The sequence below is a fragment of the Trematomus bernacchii genome, unplaced genomic scaffold (assembly GCF_902827165.1).
Source record: "Trematomus bernacchii unplaced genomic scaffold, fTreBer1.1, whole genome shotgun sequence".
NCBI lineage: Eukaryota > Metazoa > Chordata > Actinopteri > Perciformes > Nototheniidae > Trematomus > Trematomus bernacchii.
The window spans coordinates 556,665-577,177 of NW_022987728.1; the positions used below are offsets into that span (position 1 = coordinate 556,665).

At 39.4% G+C, this 20,513-nt stretch overlaps 2 protein-coding genes across 2 annotated transcripts; both read right to left on the reverse strand.

Annotated features, from left to right (window-relative positions):
- Positions 1–237: 237 nt before the first annotated feature.
- On the reverse strand, positions 238–7,468 carry LOC117494610 (serine protease 33-like). Its single transcript, XM_034145542.1, has 6 exons — positions 7,317–7,468; positions 5,964–5,987; positions 5,693–5,855; positions 5,273–5,529; positions 5,049–5,185; positions 238–908 (listed from the first exon to the last, which is right to left on the reverse strand). Exons 1-6 carry the CDS (start codon positions 7,372–7,374, stop codon positions 537–539), a joined length of 1,011 nt encoding a protein of 336 aa, XP_034001433.1. The 5' UTR covers positions 7,375–7,468; the 3' UTR covers positions 238–536.
- A 3,197-nt stretch (positions 7,469–10,665) lies between these two features.
- Positions 10,666–18,913, reverse strand: LOC117494617 (trypsin-3-like). The gene is made up of 6 exons (XM_034145551.1): positions 18,831–18,913; positions 14,764–14,796; positions 14,512–14,674; positions 14,151–14,413; positions 13,928–14,064; positions 10,666–11,459 (listed from the first exon to the last, which is right to left on the reverse strand). The coding sequence occupies exons 1-6, from the start codon at positions 18,886–18,888 to the stop codon at positions 11,040–11,042; spliced, it is 1,074 nt and encodes a 357-aa protein (XP_034001442.1). The 5' UTR covers positions 18,889–18,913; the 3' UTR covers positions 10,666–11,039.
- Positions 18,914–20,513: the final 1,600 nt, after the last annotated feature.

Here is a 20,513-nt window from a genome sequence, read left to right on the forward strand (position 1 = left end):
GAATTAACCTAGAAAGAGTTAGCACTAGCGTTTTAGTGTCTTTCAGCGCACTGTTTTGGTTTCCCAAACTTTACTGTTTTGGTTCGTTCTCAAGACTCTCATCAACCCAAACTAGTCACCTTATTCATAGGCCTGCTGACCCAAAAAGGAAACAATTTTATTACACAAAAGATAATTCTTTATTTTATTTTTTTATCCCGTTATGTATGGAAAAACAATCTTTACAAGACAATGCAAAATCATTGAACATTTTTTTTCAAACTTAATCCAGTCATCTGCAAAATGATTGACTATCCACCGGAAATGGAATCAAGATAAGTTTAACACTTTGATTAAAGGAAGAAATGAGGAAAATCACATTTTAATTATTATATAATTTTAAATCACAAGAAGGGTTATCGCTAATTAAAACATTTCAGTTATATATCTTAAATCATATTTTCTATTTTCGAACAATTAGGGCTCATATCAAATCAAGTGAATGAGCCATTTGGGCACAGAAACCCTAAACTTGTCTTACTTCAACATCTCCATGTTTATATGCCTCCAACCAGCACATAGAGAGACATAAGGAGAAGGCCGAGTGAGGAGATCACTCTCTCACCACTGCCAAACACACTGCCGTCATCGGTGGGATAGGGGTAATAGGTGGTGGGATAGGGGTGTTGGGTGGTGGGATAGGCGGTGGGACAGACAAAGTCCAAGTCGCTATCAACTCCCTGGGACATGTAGTCAACAAAGCCTGGTTTGCTGGAGCCAGTGTGATTTTTGATCCAGTCTTCGTACTGGGACACACGGGCGTAAACTCCAGGAAACTTCGGCAAGGCACAGCCTAGTCCAAAACTCACGACGCCACTCTGGACCCAGACTGAACCCTTTTTGATCATCATTGGTCCACCTGAGTCTCCCTGTAGAAAGAAATTGATGGTTGAGGTTATATGATAGAAGCATCCACCCTGCTAAAGCATGATTCCCCTAAGGCTCTTTGTTTGTTTCAGTCTGACCTGCCTTAAAATAAATGCATGAAGCTTTGTCTTAATCATTATGTCGAAAGCTGGCTTCAACTATGTGTGTTTATGTGTTGGCTGTATCTATGATGTTTTTAGTCTAACTTAGGCCTGTCACGATAATTAATTTTGTTGGACGATACATTTTCCCAGAAATTATTGCGATAAACGATAATATTGTCGGCACCGTTGTAAGACCATTTTAAAACACTGACATAATGATAATATATAATAATAATTCAAGTACATCCTTTCTAACATACATTTTTTATTGAACATTCAACATTACAAATCAAATGTGAAATAATATTCAAATATATAAATTATATATAATAAATAAACAAATAACTTAAATTATAAAAAATTAATTAAATCACACACAACCAAAACAATAAATTAAATAGACTCAGGCTGGAAAACAGAGCTCTCTCTCTCTCTATTTATTTATTTTTATATATATATATATATATATATATAAAAATATATAAATAAATAAATATATATATATATATATATACAAATAAATAGATAAATAAATATATATATATATATGTATTTATATATATTATATAAATTATTTTATATATATATGAGCACAAATTGTCTCACAAGCAAAAAAAACTCAACAGGCCATATCCAAATCTGTATCAATTAAAGATTTCGAGCAAGGAACACCAACATGTTTGCATTGTCGGGCAAATGCATCTTTGATTGCAAACTGTCGGGAAGGTGGGAGCTCTCCATCTCCAGCTGCCCTGTTTGCTCCCAGCTGGGAAAACGGAATGGGGTGGTTGTATTTCAGGTGCAGTTTAAGGTTGGTCGTATTGCTAGCTTTTGATGCTACCTTTTTAAAACAAATGCGACACACCGCCCGGCTCATTCAAGTCCGTAGGTTCGCCTCGTTGATTTAGCTTAAATCCAAAATATTCCCACACCGGAGATGGAGTTAGGTTTTGCAACCAAGTCCATTTAACTACAAATTCCCCTCGAGTAAGTCACACGTTGTCCCCTACTTGTCTCTATACTATTAATTTGGCTGCTGCACACGGAGTGTCCTGACCTGGCTATGTGTGAGCCCCGCCCCTCACAGCGCGCCGGGCCGGCAGCCACAGCGCGCCTGGCTAAAATGCTGGTCACATCCTTATGTAAACAAACACGCATGTAAATTGCAATTTATCGAGGTCAGAAAAGTTATCGAGTTAATTTTTATTTATTGTACGATAAGTCAATTAATTGCTTATCGTGACAGGCCTAGCGGAGCTTAACACAAAGTCTGGAAGTTTTTCCCTCAGTGACGTTATATTGCTTAAACTTAAAGTGGACCTATCATGCTATATTTAAATGATATATTGTAGGGCCATACCTATATAAGGTATATTTATTAGGGCTGTCAAGTTAGCGCGTTAATAACGCGTTAACGCAAAAAAAGAATTAACACCACTAATTATTTTAACGCGATTAACGCATGTGTATTTTTTGTCCTCGGCCGCCCCGTAGTTTCAGAGCGCATCGAGTTTAAAATACCATCTACAAGCTGAAGCTGACAGCCCCGCTCCTGCCGCCCGCTTGTGGCAGACCACACTTCCACGCTCACCGGCAGGCCCGGACTGGCCATCGGGAGGACCGGGAGGGTATGTGTGGCGCGAGCGAGGCACACCTTACGTGTTGTTGTTGTTAGCATTTGGTGCTAGCTAGCTGCGCTAACGGATATAAGGAGCTGTTTCAATGAAAACAGAGGAGCGACATTTCGCCGACAACTGCGCCGAGCACTTGACTTTATGCAGGTAGCCAGAGAGTGGGAAAGGTCAGCACACTCAGCACGGATAGTGCGCGCAACATGATTGCAGCGTCCAGGCAGCTCCCGTTCGAGCATATATGCCTTGAGCTGCACATAGCTCCAACGATCCATCACAGTGTCTCCACATACACACACACACACACACACACACACACACACACACACACACACACACACACACACACACACACACACACACACACACACACATATATACACACACACACACACACACACACACACACACACACACACACACACACACACACACACACACACACACACACACACACACACACACACACACACACACACACACACACAGTATTATTGTATGAGAGAGGTTCCAGGTTGAATTGAGGCGAATATTTGTAATGTTCAGAGGTTGTTGTGTTTAATATTCATGAGAATATTTGTCATTGTTCAAATGATAATAAACAAACATATAAAGCATATTTGTCCACTCATATGTTGATAAGAGTATTAAAACCTTGAAAAATATCCCTCTATGGTACATTTAGAACAGATAAAAAATGTGCGATTAATTTGCGATTAATCGTGATTAACTATGGACAATCATGCGATTAATCGCGATTAAATATTTTAATCGACTGACAGCCCTAATATTTATACGTTTCTGTTTTCAAAATACCAAACAGATCATGTATTTAAAGGCCCGGACACACCAGCCCGATTTTGGGAGTCAGAAGCCGTCAGAGTCCGTCAGAGGCAGTTGGGCATTCGCGGCGCCCTACTCAGGTTTGTGTGTCCCGCACCGTCGTCTCTTTACGGCACCTTTTCACACCTCCCGACGCCGATTCAACATGTTGAATCGGCCGCGGGAGGTCAGAGAAAGTCGGCCCAAGCAATGTCTGATTGGCTGTTCACACTACCGCTGCCTGCTGGTAAGGACAGTTATTGCCACTCGTCGACTGAAGTATTTGCGGTGTGTTCGTAGGCGGGCGGCGTAGCGGGCGACGTAGCCGACGCAGGCGACGCAGGCGACGAAGCTGACGTAAAAGTCGGGACGCCTTCGGTACGCGTTCTTTGGTCTCAGGTGGGTGTGTAGCGGCCTTTAGCCATGCCTCATTTCGCTCTATTTGCTGTTCTCCAGCCCTGTTTTTGCAGGGGGCTGATTCTGTGAGCTGCAGCTGACCACGCCCCCCTGCAGGAGAGGGGAGCCGCTCTGATCAAGTCAGAAGAGGGGGAGAAAAATAGATCTCCGTCCTCCGTGTTTTATTATATAGAGTCGTTATTCATTTGTTTTAAAGCTCAATAAATAACAAAGAAGACCTTTGACCGGCACTTTTCTAATTTTGTCCGGAAGATTTAAACTTTAACGGAAATCTTGACCGGCGAAAGAAACTGAAACTGAAACTCTGCCGCACGGTCCCCTCATTCCTTGGAAGAGGCGGAGAGGTGGGTGTTTGTCATCTGCTGGTGGACTAACCGGAGAGAATTACAGTGCTTGCCTCGATGGGGAGGGATTGCATTGAATTAAAGCAGCAGGAGCAAACGCTTGCCTCGGGGAGGGAGAAAAAAAGCCACAGCGGAGAATAAACAGAAGGGTAACCATGGTAACCATGCGCGGGAAGTCTTCTTCGCTGCTTTTGTGGCAGACTACAGCGCCACTTACAGGCCTGGCATATGTACTACAGCGTCTCCAGTGCTTTTGAGCGGCAATGGCCGGCCGTGGCCCAACCCCACATTCCCCTGATAGGTGGAGAGTTGGCCCAATAGCCGTAGCGCCACCGTCCTGACGTCAGGACAGTGTTCAAATCTGGATCAGTTTTTATCAGATCCGTTGCAGCCCCTTTTTTAGAGATTTGGGTATGGAGGAAAATAGAGAGGGTTGTGTTTTCTGACACTTGGTGAGTTCCCTGGAACACCGGGGACACATATTCATGTAGAAAAGACGTACAAAAGTGCATTTTGCATGATAGGTCCCCTTTAAGTCAAAGATTCTTGCAACAGGGACACACCTTGTAAATAAAGTAATTCTAACATAACGAGAGCAAAAGTAAAAAGTCAAGCTTGTAAACGTGCATGACCTGCAGCTCATTTATGTGATATTACAGTTCATAATTCAGGGATGCATATTAAGATTATTTTGAAACGTATCTACTGGTTATAAAAGCCACCCGCCTCTTGAAATACATTTTTTTTTAGATTTTCTTTCATCCCCCTGTACAATACATTTCTAAAGAAAGTGTCACAAAGTGAATACACAAAAAGTTGGTTACCTGACATGAATCCTTCCCTCCAGATCTGAACCCAGCACAGATCATGTTGTCTGTGAGAGTGTGGTAGGCACATGTGCACTCATTGTTTCCCACTACTGGGACCCTCACTTCCTGCAGGGTGTCGGCATTGTAGCCACCTAATCAGAGATAGTTCAAACGTTAAGATTAAAATTGGTGTTAAAAAAGACAATAGACATCATTGTGTATGTAGTCAGTCAGCTTACCACTTGATGTAGTACCAAAACCAACGACCCAGCTGCTGACACCGGTGTAGAAGGTGCTGTTTGCAGAGGCCAAGCACACCGGCTGGATGTAGTTGGTAAAGTTCACCGGGCTCGACAGCTTCAGAAGAGCCATGTCGTTGTCGTTATCGAAGAAGTTGTACATAGGATGGACGATGATCTTATCAATTGCCTTTGACACGTTGTTCAAGTTTGGACCAGACATGCTTTCGAGGCCCAGAACAACCATCATGTTGCGACTTGAAGACAAAGAATCAAAATAGTAAATTTATTTTTGTGACTTTAAGCATCCAGAGTACTGATTGATATCAATTGTCTCATTTGGCTCTCAACTAGGAGACAACAAATGAACAATTCCTGTAAAATGTCTAAAAGAAAACTTGATCAATGGTGACTCCTTACTCTGGGTTGCAGTGAGCAGCAGTCAGAACCCACATATTGCTGATCAGAGACCCTCCACAAAGGTGCCTGCCATTCACTTGTATACTGGCTACCCAGGGCCAACTTCCTGCAGCCGCATTTTGACCTCCTACAATTCTGGGGTTGTTTGGTGCCCGGCCACATGCTGACAGAGAAAAGAGAACAGATTAGACATGGACATGTAGAACCAGTGCTTTTCATAACTCACTGAAGGAATCTTGAAGAACTTGTTATGTTGCTCATATACGCTTACCTGGCTGCTGTTGTGAATGACATCCTGAAATTGAGAACACAGACAGAAAAATGTTATGCAAACGTCTTGGTTGAAACCAAGGATGGCAAGCATTTAGTGGTGGAACAATTTATCTTCAAAACAATCTTTTATTTAAGTACACTTACTAATACCACACTGTGGTATTTTTTTTATGTAAAAATCTTATTTTGTAAACTACCTAGTATCTAGATAAGTGAAAGTATTACAGTACACAATATATTCCCATTGATTTGTAGTGGAGTTGAAGTTTAAGGTAGAATGAAAAGATAATACTCAAGTAAAGTACTTCATCATTGTACTTCAGTAAATGCACCTACGTTCCACCCTTGCAAGCCTTTATGAGCACACATCAACAACAGACCTGAGATGTGGTAGTTTAACAGAGGGCCTGCTTTATTGAAGGCAGAAATGGACTCTTCCGAAATATTTTGAAAACTAAAACATATCCTATCAGTTCACTTTAAAGTCTGCCAAGTCGTGTCACAAAATCTGTCTAGCCTATCCCAAACTCTTGATGTACTTACTGATAATGCTTTACTTTTGACATTAGTTTGATAAACTTCACAGATCACACTTTGTCCAATAACACACTTGTGCTCATTTTTTTCTCAGCAATCGCACGGAACAAGTGAACACGAGAACACCAGAGAACTCATAAGTGCAAAAGGAAAGATAATTGAAAATACGGCAACAAAAAATCAGCTCAACCAGTTTAATTTTCTATTAAATCCCATTCTTTTGGTTTTTTTTTCGACTCATTTGCTAACGATGGGGAGACAAAATATTCCTGTTGTGTTTTTGAGAGGATTTAAAAAAAACACAATGACTACAATGGGTTTCATATTACGTGACGGTCCATTGACCCAGATGGGTAAACCTGGTTTGAAATATTTCACTTCTGCACTGCCTCTCCAGCAGACAAAACAATTTCAAAGATTAACCCAAATCAAAGTAACAATACTTTTGCTGACCATGTTATTTATACTTTTTTAAATAAAGAAATAGAAAGAGTGGATCCAATCAAAATAGTGCAAGAAAAAAATCTAAATCAAGCCGCACGGTTAGCACTGATTACAAGCACTCTGACACTTCAGTGACTTTAATTGATTGTCCTTCACATGCACTTGAACTCCTTATGATCACATTATAAAATCAGTCATTTTCCAGTTTTAGTAGATTAAATATTTACTCTTTAATTTGAAGGAAGATTTCACAATCTCAACTATTTTGGTCCCTTGAGATACCAACATCAACTCAAACACATTAGCATAATATCATTCAACAACAAAACATTTGTAATTGCTTAAAGAAAAATCACATAAACGTTCTCACCATTGGATAAGAGGATGATCATCACCGCTGAACCACACAGAAATTGGTAGAGAGCCATTTTCACTGTGCCTTCTTCCCTCTGTGCTCATTATTTAATACCTCATACCTAGCTCCGCCCACAACTTTATATCGTACATCTTTCATCCGCATTTTTTTATTTCTAAATGTGACAACCGATCCCACATAAGTCAACACATATTTTAAGACGCTATTCACGGGAACATGTGAAACAAATCCCTAAGTCAAACTTGTTTTTCTTGTTGCCTTTGTGTCTGCAGCATGCATGAAGCTCCCAGTGTTGCAGAGGTATCTCAAATAAAAGTTCATTCAGATATAAATGAAATAGTTCACATTCATTTCTTTTTAGTTTTAACTTTTACGATTCCTTTTAGTCTAACATGAAAAAAACAATAATTCTCACGATTAGAAAGTTCAGTCATAAGTTACATTAAAAGTGACCTTTGTTTTCTTCCGTCTTTTGCTCTATTGGACGTCACTGTTCAATAACCCAAGATTAGTAGATAAAAAGTGTTGCGTAATGTTTGTCAAGCTGCCTATAGGTGTCTTATTTTGTAATGGCTGATTAAACCTCTTCTCAGCACTATATCTATGCGTTTAATGACTGTAGTTAATCGACAAATTCCTTTTTTTGTGCCTGTTAGGAGTTTCAATTCAGTGAGAATCTTCTGCATCAAGTGCAACATTGGTGATTTTATTCTAAACCAATAGAAAGCTCTCTCGATTTACAATTTACACCACTGAGACTAAAGTAATCCCATCCACGGAATAACAATGAGACTGTTGCTCCGGGCTGCTTGCTAGTTAGTTTTCCGATCAGCCACGCAGAATATATTGCAAGTTTTTCACAAACGATGCGCGGCGGCCTGCTGGGGATAAGAGTCGCATTCATGTGTGAATATTTGAAAATTAACGTTTAGAGAGTAAAAAGGGAATGAAAGAATAAGGTACATTTGGCACAGTTAGGTTTTCATTTCATCATCGGAAGTTTGTGAACCTTGAAAGGCATTTAAAGGCAATGTGATGTACAATACACAAAGGCCAGATTCACACACACACACATAAACACACACCTAATGAGTGCTCACACACACTTAGAATCAGTGCATGCTATTTTTCACACCATTGATCCTGCAGGCCAGGGGAGTGTTTTACTTTCTTGCCAGGATAACATAAATGTATGTGTGTGTGTTGTCACGATCTGTCTGTGTTGTGTTTTGTCTTGTCTAGATCTGTCTTTGGTTTCCTGTCTGTGTGTTCCCTCCTACCTGATTTCCTGATTGTGTTCACCTTGTGCCCCTGTGTTTTCTCCTCCCTCCTCACCTGTCTCTTGTTTCTTTGATTAGTCCTGTGTGCATTTAGTTTTTTTTTTTTCCTGTTAGTCTTTGTGAGATCCTTGTTTGTTTTTGACTGTGTTCACGGGGAAGAGCTCTGTATTTTTCTTGTAGCCTTTAAATAAAGGTATTTTCTGTTAAATCTGCCTTTGGGTCCTGCCTGCTTCGCTCAACCTTGACATGTGTGTTCTTCCATGAGTAATCCTATCTGATGAGCGCTATGTAGAATGACGGAGCAGAAAAATAACAGCTTCCAGTTTTTCAGATTTGAACAGTCGACTTATGAGTGGAGTTCATCTCGTACAAAGGACTTTATGTTTTTTTATAATGTTATAATATCCCTATGGTTGATCAATAAAGGTCCATCTCATCTTATTACAGAGCTCTTGGCAGATAATAGTTTTGAGCCACAGTAGTTATTTTTATCTTAAAACATTGGTCTAATGACATCTCTATGTACCTATTTGGTGGATGTATCTATGTGTTTAGCCTAGCTTAGCACATTGTCTGGAAGTTACGTTACTTAAACTTTAGATGAGGTAGGGTTAGGGTTAAGTTAATTTGTTGGATGTTGGTGTTCAGCCTAGCTTAGCACAAAGTCTAGCAGTTATGTTACTTAAACTTCAGATGAAGTCGGGTTAGGTTAATTGGTTGGATGTATCAATGTGTTTAGCCTAGCTTAGCACAAAGTCTGGCAGTTATGTTACTTAAACTTTAGATGAAGTCGGGTTAGGTTAATTGGTTGGATGTATCAATGTGTTTAGCCTAGCTTAGCACAAAGTCTTGAAGTTACGTTATGTTACTTAAACTTAAGGTGAAGTTCGGTTAGGGTTAGGTTAATTGGTTGGATGTATCTATGTGTTCAGCCCAGCTTAGCACGATGTCTGGAAGTTATGTTACTTCAAGTTTAGATGAGGTAGGGTTAGGTTAATCTGGTAGATGTATCTATGTGTTTAGCCTAGTTTAGCACAAAGTTGGGAAGTTACGTTATGTTACTTAAACTTTAGGTTGAGTCAACAATTCTTGCAACTTGGACAAACTTACGGTCATTTTAACATAATGAAAGCAAAACGAATATAAACACACACCTAATACTAGGGCTTCCCCCTAATAGTCGACTAATCACTATTCGAATAATAAAGTATTAATCGAGCAATTTTTCATTAGTCGAATAGTTGAAAAAAAATAATTATATCATTTACTTTTAAAAAGCTACATTTTTCGGAATATCAGCGAACGTGTCACTGTTTTGAGGTTCCTAGAGAGAGAGAGCTGGGGAATGCTACGAGAGAGCTGACGGAGTATGTGAGTGAGGATTTAACCGAGTAATTTCATTGTTTTGCCGTGACTACGGCCAACAGTAACCTGTGATCGTTATTAATGAACTCCCGGATAAAAGACAAACAAAGCCTCCCTGTGTTCCTATAGCGAGATGCTACAATATAATCATTCTGACCTCAAAACGATAAAGCTTGCATGGAGGGATTTTTGCCGACGCTCATATGTGTTTCTGTTTCCTCTGTAGTATTTATTGGGTTGTTATCATCAGATATGAATAATAGAAACTAGAACTAAATGTTCTGTGTGTTACCTCAATGCTTGTTTTGAATTATTACAGTTTTATTTTATATTTTATGTGCAGCACAACGTACCATGCTGTTATAATAACGCTCTTTATCAGCCTTTGGAACTGAAACCATTTTGGGAGAAAAATAAATAAAATTTAGAATCATAATGTATCATGTACACCAATTAGTCGACTAATCGCCTTAATTGACGACTATTGGTCGACTAGAAAAATCTTTAGTCGAGGGTAGCCCTACATAATACAATACAGGAATTAACCTAGAAAGAGTTAGCACTAGCGTTTTAGTGTCTTTCAGCGCACTGTTTTGGTATCCCAAACTTTACTGTTTTGGTTCGTTCTCAAGACTCTCATCAACCCAAACTAGTCACCTTATTCATAGGCCTGCTGACCCAAAAAGGAAACCATTTTATTACACAAAAGATCATTCTTTATATATTTTTTTATCCCGTTATGTATGGAAAAGCAATCTTTACAAGACAATGCAAAATCTTTGAACATTTTTTTTCAAACTTAATCCAGTCATCTGCAGAATGATTGACTATCCACCGGAAATGGAATCAAGATAAGTTTAACACTTTGATTAAAGGAAGAAATGAGGAAAATCACATTTTAATTATTATATTATTTTAAATCACAAGAAGGGTTATCGCTAATTAAAACATTTCAGTTATATATCTTAAATCATATTTTCTATTTTCAAACAATTAGGGCTCATATCAAATCAAGTGAATGAGCCATTTGGGCACAGAAACCCTAAACTTGTCTTACTTCAACATCTCCATGTTATATGCCTCCGACCAGCACATAGAGAGACATAAGGAGAAGACCGAGTGAGGAGATCACTCTCTCACCACTGCCAAACACACTGCCGTCATCGGTGGTATGGGGGTGTTGGGTGGTGGCATTGGGGTGTTGGGTGGGGGGATAGGGGTGATGGGTGGTGGGATAAGGTTTGGGGGGTTCAGTGTTTGTGGTTATTTCGGAACAGTCAAAGGTTAAGTCGGTGTCAACTCCTGAGGACATGGAGTCAACAAAGCCTGGTTTGCTGGAGCCAGTGTAATTTTTGATCCAGTCTTCGTACTGGGACACACGGGCGTAAACTCCAGGATATTCTGGCAAGGCGCAGCCTACTCCAAAACTCACAACACCACTCTGGATCCAGACTGAACCAGTTTTGATCATCATTGGTCCACCTGAGTCTCCCTGTAGAAAGAAATTGATGGTTGAGGTGATGTGATAGAACCATCCACCCTGCTAAAGCATGGCAAGGCAAGGCAAGTTTATTTATACAGCACCTTTCAACACAATGCAATTCAAAGTGCTTTATAAAAATGAAAGACATTAAGAGCATTAAGAAACATATTACAAATTGGCATTTAAAAACACTAATTTAAAGGTGGGGTAGGTACGTTTGAGAAACCGGCTCGAGATACACTTTTTGTTATATTCCATGGAATGCTCTTAACATCCCGATAGCAATGAATATCTTAAGTGCTTTGACAAAAAATCCATAAAAAAATGTCATCTGTGGAAGCTGTAGTACTGTAAAAAGCACGACCAATCATTTTAGCCGGCCCGGCTAAAATAACTGGATGGCCTACCTGCCTGTCAGCTTTCCATCTGTGCACAAACTTATCTCGTGCCCTCATTGGTCATGTGCGCGTTCGTGTGTGTTGGAGGAGGGGCTCTATAAGGAAGTGGCAGATTTTTTCCGGCTGTGTATTTTCAAATTCTAGAGCACTCGAGCTGGTTTTTTCTCCAAAATTACCTACCCCACCTTTAAAAGCAAAGATAATAAAACAAGAATAACAAAGGTACATGAATAAAAGTTACAGTGCAGCAGAATATATCAATTAAAAGCAGCGGCAAAAAGGAAAGTCTTCAGCCTGGATTTAAAAGTAATAAGAGTTGCAGCGGACCTGCAGGTTTCTGGTAGTTTGTTCCAGATATTTGGAGCATAATAACTGAACGTCTCCATGTTTAGTTCTGACTCTGGGGACAGAAAGCTGACCAGAAGACCTAATAGTTCTGGATGGTTCATAATTTAGCAGTAGGTCAGACATGTATTTTGGGCCTAAACCATTCAAAGCTTTATAAACCAGCAGCAGTATTTTGAAATCTATTCTTTGACACACAGGAAGCCCGTGTAAGGACTTCAGAACATGAGTGATGTGATCCACTTTCTTAGTGTTAGTGAGGACTCGAGCAGCGGCGTTCTGAATTAGCTGCAGATATCTAATATATCTTTTAGTGAGACCTGTAAAGACACCATTACAGTAGTCGAGTCTACTGAAGATAAAAGCATGGACAAGTTTTTCCAAATCCTGCTGTGACATTAGTCTTTTAATCCTAGATATGTTCTTTAGGTGATAGTAGGCTGATTTAGTAACTGTTTTAATGTGACTGTTGAAACTCAGGTCAGAGTCCATGACTACACCTAGATTTCTGGCTTTATCTGTTGTTTTGAACATTGCAGACTGAAGCTCAGCGCTAACTTTTATTCGTTCCTCCTTGGCTCCAAAAACAATTATCTCAATTTGATCTTTATTTAATTGGAGAAAGTTCTGACACATCCAATCATTGATTTGTTCAATGCACTTACTCAGTGTTTTAATTGGAGCATAGTCTCCTGGTGAAATGGTTATGTAAATTTGTGTGTCACCTGCGTAGCTATGGTAACTTATTTTGTTGCTTTTCATTATTTGAGCCAGTGGTAGCATGTAGATGTTAAAGAGAAGAGGCCCCAAGAAGGAGCCTTGAGGAACCCCACATGTCATATTTGTCTATTCAGATGTGAATTTACCTATAGAAACACAATTTTTCCTGTCCTTTAAGTAGGATTCAAACCAGTCTAGAACTGTTGCCAAAAGTCCCACCCAGTTTTCTAGTCGGTCTAGTAATATGTTGTGGTCAACAGTGTCAAACGCAGCACTGAGATCTAATAATACTAACACTGAAGTTCTTCCACTGTCTGTGTTTAAGTGGATGTCATTGAAGACCTTTACAAGAGCAGTCTCAGTGCTGTGGTTGGTTGAAAGCCTGACTGGAACACATCAAAACTGTTATTTAGATTCAAGAAATGACTTGGCTGTTGAAAAACAACCGTTTCAATGATTTTACCTAGAAATTAGAGATTTGATAAAGCTTGTTGTTTTTTACAGCCTGACTTCCTTTAAAATACATTTACGGGACATACTTTTAATCAATGCAGTCGAAGGCTTGCTTATTTCCTTCTGTCTTAATCAAAGTCATGAGAACTTAATTTGGCTTCAATTCTGTGTTTATTTGGTGGATGTATCTATGTGTTCAGCCTAGTTTAGCACAAAGACTGGATGTTATGTTATGTTACTTAAAACTTTAGGGTAAGTCAACAATTCTTGCAACTGGGACAAACTTTGAAAACTACATTAAGGTAACACACACATAATACAAATTTTAATTGTGGGTAGTCAAAGAGAAGCTTGTAATTAGCATGACCGACAGCTCATTTATATAATCTTATAGATTTCTGGGATGTGTATTGAGATTATATTGAAACCAATCTTCCAATCAGCCACCCTACTACTGAAATTCAACATTCCCACTGCGTCTTTTTTGCACATTTTCCTGCTCCCTGTAAAATAAATTTCTGAAGAAAGTGTCACAAAGTAAATACACAAAAAGTTGATTACCTGACATGAATCCTTCCCTCCAGCTCTTAACCCAGCACAGATCATGTTGTCTGTGAGATATGGGTAGGCACATGTGCACTCATTGTTTCCCACGATTGGGACCCTCACTTCCTGCAGGGTGTCGGCTAGGGGGCCACCTAATCAGAGAGAAATTGGTGTTTAAAAAGACAACAGACATATGTACCCATCAATGTGTGATCAAGTGTGGAGTCAGTCAGCTTACCACTTGATGTAGTACCAAAACCAACGACCCAGTTGTTGTCACCGGTGTAGAAGGTGCTGTCTGCAGAGGCCAAGCACACCGGCTGGATGTAGTCGGTAAATTTTACGGGACTCGACAGCTTCAGAAGAGCCATGTCGTTGTCGTCGCTCAATGCATCGTAAGCAGGATGGGTTATGATCTTATCAACTACCCTTGACACTTCGTTCAAGTTTTGACCTGTCATGCTTTCGCGGCCCAGAACAACCGTCATGTTTGTGGGAAACCTTAAGACAAAATAGTACATTTAGGTTTATTATTTAACTTTCCCAACAAAATAGAAACAATTCCTGTAATATTTCTCAGAGAAAACTTGATTCCTTACTCTGGGATGCAGTGAGCAGCAGTCAGAACCCACTTATCGCTGATCAGGGACCCTCCACAACGGTGATCCTTATCAATTTGTAAACTGGCTATCCAGGGCCAAGTTCCTGCAGCCGCATCTTGGCCTCCCACAATTCTGGGGTTGTTCACCGCCCGGCCACATGCTGACAGAGAAAAGAGAACAGATTAGACATGGATATGTACAACCAGTCATTTTCATAAATAAACTTGTATGTTGTTCTTGGACGCTTACCAAGAACTGGCTGCTGTTGTAGTGAATGACATCCTGAAATTGAGAACACAGAAAGAAAAATGTTATGCAAACGTCTTGGTTGAAACAAGGGATGACAAGCATTCAGTTGTGGAACAATTCACATCTTTTATTTAAAGCTCCCATGTCATGCTTTTCTGGTTATTACCCGTCCCCTTGTGTGTTATGAAGGTTTTTATGCATGTAAACGGTGTGCAGAGTCAAAACCCTCAAAGTACACCCTGTAGCGAGTAAAACTCTAACACAGAAAATACCTCCCCAAAACGCCTCGTTGGAGATACGTCACTGCCCATTTGAGTCTTCCATTTAGTTCCGGGTACCGCCTGATGTCATGCGGTACCCGGAACGAAATGGACCAATCCCGAAGAGCTATGGCCACACCAGCAGCGGCGTGTTCCTCCTCCAGAGGTTCGAAGAACCGGCATTTCACAGACGAAAGCTTCCAAAACATTGCCCAGTTTGAGGCCGGATATGCACAGCTTGTTTGGACCGTTTGGAGCAGGGGAAGATCTGGGTATACAACCTGTAAGTTTGCATTGTTATTTGTGTATTTATCAAACAAGACTGTTTAAATGTGTAAACTGTGTTGGACTGCTAAGCCATTGACACGGTGCTAACTGTGCTAACTAAGTTGCTAGAGTTTCCATATATCAACTCTAATATCAGCAGATGGCCTTGCATACATGTATCTCATAGCAGGAGAATGTCTGCATTCACACACAAAATACCTATTGACAGTATACTCCGGGTGATTTGCCGGTCAGTCGCGAAACGTAATTACATTATAGCTGGCGTAGCGATCTAACACACGGAGCTAGAGCTAGTTTTGGTCAGAAAAACATTTTTGTGATGCTACGTTGCTAGCGTTTAAATATATCAACTACAATGTCAGCAGATGGCCTTACATGTTTGTCATGGCAGGAGAATGTCTGCAGTCACACACACGGAATACTCATACAGTATACTGTACTGTGATTTACCGTACATTGTGACCGTACATATACTGCATGTAGCTAACGAGGCTAGCTGTATGCTAGCGCAAAACAATGTATTCATGCAAGTTACATTGTATGACCGAACGTAGCAGAATACCCGTATACGATTGCAATTATAAACACGTTATTGCTAGCCTAATATGAACCACTAGCTTTTGTTCATAGTAGTTTTATTACACTGCATTATAGTTGCCTTTCCTCCAAGCTAACGTTCATATCGTGTTAGCTACCAAGGTAAACAAAGCTAGGTTAGCATATTAGCAGGCAAGCTGTTCATTACACAACTACTACTAACGAATCTAAAACAACTAAGTTTCTCTAATATTTTGTGATTTGCATTTGATTTCGTCCAGCCAGATCCTGGCGGACAATCCATGACGGGGAAGGGATTCTACTACTACTGAGGGTGCTAAAAGGCACCGCACCGACTGTGCGCAGGCAAGATGCGAGGAGGAGGAATGGATGATATACCGTGTATATATGTATATTTATGTTCATTTTGTACATTTCTAAAAATAAAGTTTAATGGAAATACTTAGTAGGCCTATCCTTTCTTCCCTGAATTCATATATAGCAAACCATGATTTGATTTCTCATCAAACAGTAGTAGTTTATAACGGGTAAAAATAACTTACTCTTTGTTATGAGAGTAGCTCGTAGGCCACAACGGAAAGACAAGGAGACATACACGAGTTTACAAAACCACGGCACATTTATTGTGGTAAATGCAGAGACAGGTGGTCGAGGGGAGAGGGTCGCTCAGTTCGTCCTTCTGCAGCCGCTTTGGAGAGAGACTCCGGGCCGCTGGGATTAATAGCACCGGCTACGGAGGTGTCCGTGATCGCGCTGATTACCCTCTTCAGCTCCACCCCACCGTAAGACAAAGGCCCTGAGGCCGTCACACTCTTCTATAACAACAGTTAAAAATATATATGTATATAAAATATACCGCTGTACCGACGCCATGATAAGACTGATGTTACGCTGAGAGCAGCCGGGAAAAGCACTGACATGGGCGCAGCCTCTCTGGTGGTTGACTAATCAGAACGAGTGGCCGAGCTGACCAATCGGAGCACACTAGGCTCACAGGGAGGGGGGGGCAAGAGCTCCAACGAGTCGTTTAGTGGAGAAAGTGAATACTGCTGAATACACATGCTTGACAGAGATGCTGTATGCGAAACCAATGTGAGTTTGGAAAATTGCACAGTATAAATCTATTTTAGTATACCTCAACAATGTAATTATGATCAGTGGAAATGGCCATGACATGGGCCCTTTAAGTAAACTTACTAATACCACACTGTGAAAATACTACAAGCAAAGTTTCTGTATTGGAATTGTAGGGTAAGGTATAGTCATAAGAATCTACTAACCTAATCTAGAATTAAAGAAACAAACCAAATAATTGATTAATTAATTGACTTGTATAAACTGTTTGCTTGCAATAATAGTAATAATATTTTATAGACTCTTTATTTTGTAAAGTAACCAATAACTAAACATGTAATTTGAAGTACAATACATAACGGTCTAACAGTTCTCTTACGGTACGTCTACACAGCAGCGTTAAAAAAATCTTGGAGGTGGGCGTATCTGAAGCTTGGGGATTTTTTGCGAACAACCAATCACATGAATCTCCCGCCTGCGACATACGAAGCAAAAAAGCCCGAAGTAAACTGGATATAAACTCCCAAAACAGGCGAAAACATACCACTGTCTCTGCCACCTCCCTCCATGCCTGGCTCCTCCGGTTTATATCCCAGTAGGTCTGGTCATAAAGCACCGGGTGATTGATTCGCTACCGCTAATTTCTCCTCCATTTTTTGGAATATGAGGAAATGACCTGCGGTATGTCTCTCCCAGCATACACGCCGTTTGATTGGCTAGAGCTTGAACTGTCAGATTTGCGTACACGGGATTTGATTGGCTGACGCTTCCACCTCAGCCTCAAAAGTTGAACATTGTTCAACTTTGAATCCTGAAAATCCTGAAAATCTCCGCTCGCCTGCCCACAATGCATTTCGGCGAAAAGTGAGGGAAAGTGACGTCACCCCATTCAAAGTGAATGGGCAGAAGCGTTTCAAGATTTTTTTAACGCTGCTGTGTAGACGCACCGTTAGGCTTGTAGTGGAATTGAACTATAAAGTGGCTTGAAATTATAATACTCAAGTACTTTGATGTTGTACTTAAGTAATTGAGTAGATGCACTCCATCATGCATTGGTGAGCACACACCAAAACACAGGATATACTGTATGAGATTTGACTGTGGCTTCCTTTATTGGAGGCAGAAATGGCCACTTAATTTCCTTTCAATTCACTTTAAAGTCTACATTCCACATATTTCCAATGGAGTCTGCCTTATCGTGTCACAGAATCTGCAGTCTAGACAAACCCAAAATCCTGATGCACTGATAATGCTTTACTTTTGACATTAGATGGATGAACTTCAGCACGCCTTGCCTTGTCAAATAACACATTTCTTCTAAGCAATCGCACAAAATAACTAAACACACGGAAACACAATAGAACTCTCAGTGCAAAGAAAATAAAACGTGAAAATACGCCAACAAAAAATGAGCTTAAACATGAACAAATGTGATTATTTTTGGGTTTTTTTCCAACTAAATTGCTAAGAAATTGTTTCTTTCAGGGCAGGGAGACACCATGTTTTAAGCTTCTTGTTGTGCTTTTAGGAAAGGATTTTTAAAATACCACAATGTTGATAAGGGTTATCATAATAAATGATGGTCCGTTAACATTGATGGGTTAACCCGCCCTGAAATATTTTAGTTCTGCACCGTTTCTTCAGCAGATAAAACAATAAGGAATTACCTTAATAACAGTACCAATACTGTTGCTGTCCATGTTAATTCATCATAGTTTTAAATAAAGAAATATAAAATACTGGATCCAATCAATATAGTTGTAAACAAAGCAGAACGGATTGCAACTGATTACAAGCATTCTGACAATTTAAGCAAATTAGCCTTTTATCCTTTTAACAACCAAACATTTGTAACATTTTAAAGATAAATCACATGATCTTTCTCACCATTGGATAAGAGGATGATCATCACCGCTGACCCACACAGAAGTTGGTAAAGAGCCATTTTCACTGTGCCTTCTTCCCTATGTCCTGCCAATTAAATACCCCACACCTCATACCTAGCTCCGCCCACAACCTTTGACTACAGTACGTTTTTACCAGAATCTTTAGTTCCTTCACGTAACAATAACCCCCTTCATACCTCAACACATATTCTTAGAAGGTATGCATGTGAACATGTGAATAATCACCAACTCAGCTGGTTTTTCCTGATGTTGTTGTGTTTGCAGCAGGCATGTATCTCCCAGTGTTTTGTAAAATGCAATCGTTCACATTCATTTCATTCATTTTGCGTTAAATTGTTCTGACGCAATGCCTTTTAATGTCTGAGTATTAATTCAATCATCCCGTATCACAAATAATTTTGAACTGTAAAGCTCTTTGAACTACTTTTATACTACTTCACTAGTTGTGTATAGTAACCAAATACATGTTCTCAAGTACTGTACAATTGAGGTGCTTGTACTGTACTATACCTGAGGATTTTTACATTATGCTACGACATACTTTTACTCCATTAAATTCTGTAGTCAAACGCTGTACTATTACTCCACTAAAAGTATTGTACATATTTAGTTACTAGTTACTTTGCAAATGTAGGTTATTAATAACAATTAAATTAACCAATACATTATCATTCACACCTACATTATAATATGATACTTTAAGCTACCCAGTTAAAGTAATTCAAATAAGCCCTACTTTTACCAAGTTTAACATTGAAGTAAAAGATGCATTAATTATCATAATACAATCATTTAAAAATATATGGTGTTTTAATGTGCAATTAAGCATAATGAGTATTTTAAGTATATTTTGATGCTTTTGTACTTTTTTTTTCAATGTTGTCCACGTTTTTTTCCTGATATATAACATCTCTATCAATTGTCAATACCTGCTTACAATGCATTACAATCAATGTTGCTGCTAATCATTGACCCATCTAGGGACCTAATAATAATAATCAAATATTCCTTGAAATTTATGTTTTGAAAATTATTCTAGTTTTTTGTTTTTTTCAATAAAGAAACAGTTGTTGTTTCAACAAACTGGCATTTAAAGGGTTAAAATCCTCAAAATATAAAACATATTTCATATGTATATGTCAGACTGGAGTAGCAAAAATATGAATATATCATATTTCTATAGCAGGTTTTGTGAAGGTGGCATTTTTTGACCTTTTTTTAAGGAACTCTTAAGGGTTAAGTAAATAATCCTGAAGTACTTCTTCCACCTCTGCCACATTTGATCCATTTTCAATACAGATCAATAGGCCTCTAAAAATGCACCCATTGAGAATAAGCAAAATAATACAGAGGTCATTTAATTTTGTTGGGATCATTTTCTTTGTATGAGAAACAAACTGTATTATTTAAGTATTATTAAAGGTGGGGTATGTAATTCACTTCAGAAACACTTTTTGTTATATTCCATGGAATGCTCTTAACATCCCGATAGCAATGAATACATTAAATGCTTTGACAATAAATACATAAAAAATGTCATCTGTGGAAGCCGTGGCGCTGTAAAAAGCACGACCAATCATCTGAGCCGGCCCGGCTAAAATAACTGGATGGCCTACCTGCCTGTCAGCCTTCCATCTGTGCACAAACTTATCTCGTGCCCTCA